General features: G+C 43.1%; 1 protein-coding gene across 1 annotated transcript in view; it reads left to right on the top strand.

The window, feature by feature from the left end:
* Nucleotides 1–773: 773 nt before the first annotated feature.
* The window catches only part of PRPS1 (phosphoribosyl pyrophosphate synthetase 1), a 74391-nt gene continuing 68856 nt past the window's right edge, over nucleotides 774–6308 (top strand). Inside the window, exon 1 of the mRNA XM_069213569.1 lies at nucleotides 774–1112. Within this exon, the coding sequence (XP_069069670.1) occupies nucleotides 991–1112 (122 nt within the window). The 5' untranslated portion in view covers nucleotides 774–990. The remainder of the gene's footprint in view (nucleotides 1113–6308) is intronic.

Below are 6308 nucleotides of genomic sequence, written 5' to 3'. Positions count from 1 at the left end.
TGGACACCCCATTCCGCAGAATAACGCTTATAACCAACCAACGCATCCAAAGGATGGAAACCACCATGCTAATGTTCGCATCCTCCATGATCTCCTGAAGCCCCTTCGCAGTGACTTCCCCAAAACCCTGGAATCCCCATTTACTCAGACTATCACCTGAATCACCATCCCCACCTTCTCCATTAACTGAGGGCGGCACTGGAGGGTGAGTGGGGTATATGCCAAGGTGCCCCCTACAAGATCCTTGCTAGTCTCACCAGACAGAGGACCCCTGGGGGTCACCGAGAGTCGCGTGGCTCAATATTCATTTCACTGGATGTTTTTTTTAATTTAAAATTTGTATTTTCTCTTTTTGTGGTGTATGCTTGCAATACCTTTTTTAAAAATAAATTAACCATAGCATCAGACTACAAATGTGAGAACTTTTAGCTTTTACAATGCTTGTTTTTATTGTTGGTATTCTACGTCGCATTACCTAAAAGCGTGTTTACGGTTCACTGCAACCTGCAAAGAATAATTTAAAAGTCGATTCTGTCCTTGCGCCCTTAGTGTTTACCCTCTCCATGCGTGTAAAGGCTTTCTAAACTCTAGACCGCGTCTCTAAAAACACTGTCCATGTTTGGCGTGGTCGAAGGGGACAGTATCCTCTGTGCAAGGGGAATTCCTTGGTCCGTATGTAATAGTCACAACTAATACATTGTGACGGTCTAGTGTTTAGAATTGGCTCTTTGATTACGACGGCAAATCGTCATCGCTTCGGCCCGCCCACATGTCGTGAAGTCTGCCGGCGGGGAAGATACGAGGCTTGTGATCGCCGGTAGCTTCAGGCCTTTCAGCAACATCGCTGCGTAGTGTCGTCCGGATCCGCCGCGGCTGTGAACCCGCAGCGGGGGTAGCAAAGCTAAGCCAGCGCATAAAGGGTGTCTCGCCGCGCTGGCTGCTGCGTCTTTAGACGACTCTCCTAGTCTTACAAGTGAACGTGGGCCAAGGATGCCGAACATCAAGATATTCAGCGGCAGTTCCCACCAGGACCTATCCCAGAAGATCTGTGACCGTCTGGGACAGGAGTTGGGCAAGGTGGTGACGAAGAAGTTCAGCAACCAGGAGACCTGGTGAGGACAAGAGCTAAAGTGCGCCAGCTAGGATAGAAGCCGCCAAGAGACACTCGCTGTGTGTTTTTTGTGAAATGTAGTTTTTTTTTCTTTTCTCGTGTACTGTTATCAAGGTAGTGGCTGCTGCAGGGTACTACATGTCCCGTCGTTGGCGGGAGCTGCGAGGCGCGTAAAGAGATGGCTGCTGATAAACGTGGGCTGTGGGCGTTTCCATCCAGTGTACGGGAAAGGCATTGCGTCTGGTGGAGCTAAAAGAGCACGTGCGACGGTTTCGTATTTACTCGCAATGGCGATTAGGAGACTAATATTTACAGCACAGTTCCTTGCAGTTACCAAGTTGCAGTCTAATATTGCTTTAAGCGGTTTTATGTATAATCTAACATTGTATCCTAATTGCATTTTAAATCGTTTGTTAGAAAACGACTAATTCGCTGTGAAATGTCAGGTTACGATTTTAATGTACCCAGGGTGAACTCCTGGCACTGAGGCAAATTCTAGACAGGACTGTAAAGAATTCAGGACAAAGGGTCAAAATTCAGAACAAAAATTCAAGAACAAACGCCAATTTTGGGGACACACTAAAGAGAGGCCATGCCTCCCTATGTTGTCGGTGCATTTATTTACTTTTTTTTTTTTTTTTAACATAGCACTATTTATTCACTGTGGTCTTTTTGTGGTTGCCTCCTGGCATACTACATTCGGGTGTCAAATTACATCCTTCTTCAGTAGTAAATTAATGCCCTTCAGCACTGTGTCAAGGCCATCACCCCTACCCAAATCTTCCCAATCATTTTTGAAGACAAAGAAACGGCAACATTTTGATTGTTTCTGAACTATTTTTAAACCACTGGCAAACAGCTTGGGAAACGTTAAGGTAACTAACCTTATGCTAGTTTAAACAAATTGAACGAAAATATCTGGCTCACCCCAACTGCCCATGGGCTTTCAACCTACTTTTTTTTTTAATGAGGCAGGGCAGATGGTGTGGGCGACAGTCGTGCACCTAATGTCAGGATGTGAGGTACCCACAACTTGTCTATAGTCTCATGGCACTAGAGTGTATGTCTGGGACTCTACATTTATCTCAGAAATGGGAGCCCAGACTACCAATCAAATTTAAGAAAAGAGGAGGATGAAATTTAGAACAAATGGGAGATCCACAGCAAGTGATTCAAAGCGTTCTTGCTAAGAATTGTGTAAATAAGGAAGAGAAGAACAAGGTGGGACAATTCCTAAAATCAGACAAGATGGGCCCACCAAGACTATCGGAGGCTATTGGGTACTTGGGGAGTTGTCTCTGCACACAGGAGAGAAACAGAAAAGGCACTTTCAAGTTGTTGAACAAGCAACACCCATCCACCTTGGCAAACTCTTATGGTGCAATGGTCTGCTGTTCGTGCTTGTGAAAGGTGAGCAGGGGCCAGACCCCTTGCAAGGTTGTGCAAGGCAACTGTCTGCTTTGTCCATGCCTTTAAATAGTTTTGAAATTGAGCAAAAGCCAAACTAGCGATCTGGGTTATCCTAAGTGTCAAGTACATATAGAATCTTGAAGATATTTGGGATTTAAATTGCACAAACAAAAATAAAAAATGTTATTGTTTCTTTAACATATGGCACTCTTTCCCTCTTCATATACAATTTGATCTCAGATTAAACTGAGAACCAGTAACCTTTTGATACCTACTGATTAATATCTACCAGTCTCCTACTGATTGGCAGGATGGAAATCTTGGCAGAGCGTCATGGTCCCTCCAAACCCAGTTTGCTTTTTGGTCTTCTCTTCTGCTTTCTGTAGTGGGCCACGTGGCACTAGTGAAGATGGTGTGCTACCCCAATGGTAGTATAATCTTAAACTCTCTCCTGCTTATCTTTCATTCCCTCTTCAGACATGCCACACATCTGATTTGGTCCCTGTGGCATTGTCGGGGAGGTCTAGCCACTGTAAAGCTATCGTGACTGCGGGTGGATTAGGTTTTCTGGACTTAAAATGCTATCATTCAACTGCACCGGTCCAGTGGGTGTCTTGCTGGCTTTCTGCCCACCTCCCTGCATGAGATGGGGTTTATCACTAAAGACTTTTAAGGAAGGCTTAATGCACTGCTCATAGTTTCCTACTGACCATTCTACAGATCACAGTCCGGGGTTATCATGCACAACTTTCTCTTTCCTTGCTCGAACCTGTAAACTCACTGACACAAAAAAAACCTGTGCTCCTGCACTATCTTTCCTAAGCCTTCCCACTTGCACAGGATGGCTGTGCTCAGAGCAACTCTATCAGTGGCATGCTGCAGCTGTCCTAAAATTGAGGGATTTGTTTCTGGACAGCAAGCTACTACATTTCCAAACCCTTGTGGCAGACTGCCATCTTCACCCCTGTCAACTCCTTACTTACAGCCCCCTTAAATAATAATTAAATGCCCTATTTCATGCCTGCCACTTTGCAGTAATCCTACACGAGGTGTGCCAGAAGCTCTACACCATAGGAACTAGTGGCAAACTGATAGAATGGGTGTACAGACCTTTCCTGCAACATGGAAACCACTTCAGGTCTTCTTATCATACTACCCGGATGATTGATGTGGCCAAACCTCTGCAAGATGAGAACTGGACTGAAATACTGGACTTTCCCCACAAAGTATCCCACGGCTGTCACATTAAGTACATTCATGGAGCTTACTTGGAAATGAATTCTGCCTGTTGCTGGCCATTGGCCTTGTGGTTTGTAACTCACATTTTGTTGCTTTCAATATGCTGGCTTTATTTGTTTTAGGCTATGCAGCTTGAGTTTGTCCCTTCCCTTGCCCAAACCTTATTTACAGTATATTTCCGAGTGCTCCCTTTCTGTAAACAGGCCTGTAAATCTTGTTCTTATCTTATCACATTTGCTGTGCATTCAAAGAACAAAGTCAAATGTCAGGCTCTGTCTTTGTGGGAACTTAGGGGGTTATTCCAACTTTGGAGGAGGTGTTAATCCGTCCCAAAAGTGACGGTAAAGTGACGGATATACCACCAGCCGTATTACGAGTTCCATAGGATATAATGGACTCGTAATACGGCTGGTGGTAAATCCGTCACTTTTCCATCACTTTTGGGACAGATTAACACCTCCTCCAAAGTTGGAATAACCCCCTTAGTGTTTTCTTTCTCTGACTTCAAAGTGAGAGGAGTTATTCAACAATCTTGCTGGATACTTGGGTTAGGAAATAGTTGTGTTTTTTTTTTTTATTGGTTTTTTTTTAAACCCAGGACAATATTTAAATAAACTTCGGAATATATCAGTATTAGGAGTACAACTGAAGCACATTTTTGTTAATTCTGAACTGTGCTGGAAAAAATACCTTTATATGATTAAAACAAATCATTGCATTAGGTGATGCAATTTCCACACATTGTCTGTGTACAGTATAGTTTGATTTGAAAAACTGTATGTGCAAATGTAATGGTCATTTCAGTCTCACTCTGACACTGTACCACACTGCATTACTGAACTCTCTGCCACTCTATTGTATGCCACTGCACTCTATGCTACTCTACCCCATTCCACTCTGCGCCAATGCACTCTAAACAATTGCACTGTATGCCACTGCCCTCTGCTCTGCACCACTGTACTCTATGCGACTCTACTCCACTCTACATCACTGCACTCTACTCTGCAACATTGCACCCTCAGCCACTGTACTGTACGCCAGTCTACTCTACTACTATATTCTATGCTACTCTGCATCACTCATTCTACAGCACTATACTCTACACTACTCCACTATACGACACTGCACTCTGCCACTTGAGTCTACTCTGCACTCTATGCCACTGCACCACTCTACACTACTGCACTCTCTTGCCACTTTATTGTATGCCACTCAATTCCACTGCACTCTATGCCACTCTACTCTGCTCCATGCCACTGCACTCTAAACCACTGCATTCTATGCCAATGCACTCTAGACAACTACACTGTACCCCACCTAAATTTACAATAGCGCCTAAAATTGATACAAATGCTCCTGGTACTGCGCAGACCCATCCGGACACGGAAAATGTCACTGGCCTTTTTTTTTTTCTTCTTTTTTTTTTTTTTTTCTTTTTTTTTTTTTTCCTGCACCGTAACTTCTTCATATTAGGGATTGACATCCAATGATACCACACCATAATCAATCAGGGCACAATATCTTCACTACGTGTTAATGACATTAGAGCCCGAGACTAATGACCTCCATAGAAACACAGAATAAAATTACTCAACATGTATCCCCTTACAGATGGGGGCTATTATATAGATTTCGGATGGACTTGCACTGATCGCTACACATTACATCCCCCTATCTTGAATTCTAAAGTTACACTAATTTAATTCTTCCCCCCCGTCCCCCCCGTCCCCCCCCCCCCCCCCCCCAATTGGAAATGAGATTTGAATGGAATAATGATTGTGAGGGGGAGCCTTATAAAGATGTGGGTTAAAATAACATATTTGAAAGAAAAATCCCAGGGCGGTCATAAGCTATCCTTTCCTTTTGGAAATATTAAGCAGTTGATTTAAAAACTAGGAAGATGCAAACACAAGTATATTCCGCAATTCAAAGCTTTTTTTTCCACTGTAATAGAAGGGAAGTAAAACAGCACACTGCTAGTCTTCTGTATTTTTATTATACCAGTCTCCCTGCAAAAGTGGAACAATATGATGGTGTTTAGCAGCAAAAAGTAGGTATTGAACTACGCTGGCAAACAAATGCAACCAACCCAATTTACTCAAAGTAATGCTTCTTTATTTTAATTATTCCCAGACCTCACTACATGGGTAGCAGAGTGCAGTGTGCATAAGAGCACACTTCAGCACTCTGAAACAGTGCTGAAGAAAATAAGTGGAGAGTAGGCTACAATTGTGCTCAACTAACAAGGAATTCAATATATTATGGGCGCAGGCTTTTCTTTCTACATATTAAACTATCTGAGATGGATAATTTTAAAGAGATTAACTAGCCTGACCAGACCCTGGAGAGGCCTCATAAAAGAAGCATGCCAAACTGTTTCTAGAAGTACAGACTGAGAATCCACAACTGGTTTGGCTATATAAAAGTAGTTGCAACTGACCCCTTATTGTTCCTTTTCCGAGTTGTTTTTGAGCATGACTGTTTACTACACTGGGGACATCCCTTTCCCATCACAGGAAAAATAAATTGGTGACTAAGCAAGAAAAAC

This window comes from Pleurodeles waltl, chromosome 2_1 (genome assembly GCF_031143425.1).
Source record: "Pleurodeles waltl isolate 20211129_DDA chromosome 2_1, aPleWal1.hap1.20221129, whole genome shotgun sequence".
Classification (NCBI taxonomy): domain Eukaryota; kingdom Metazoa; phylum Chordata; class Amphibia; order Caudata; family Salamandridae; genus Pleurodeles; species Pleurodeles waltl.
Note: the sequence above shows the minus strand (reverse complement) of the source record. Positions and strands in the feature narration are given on the sequence as shown.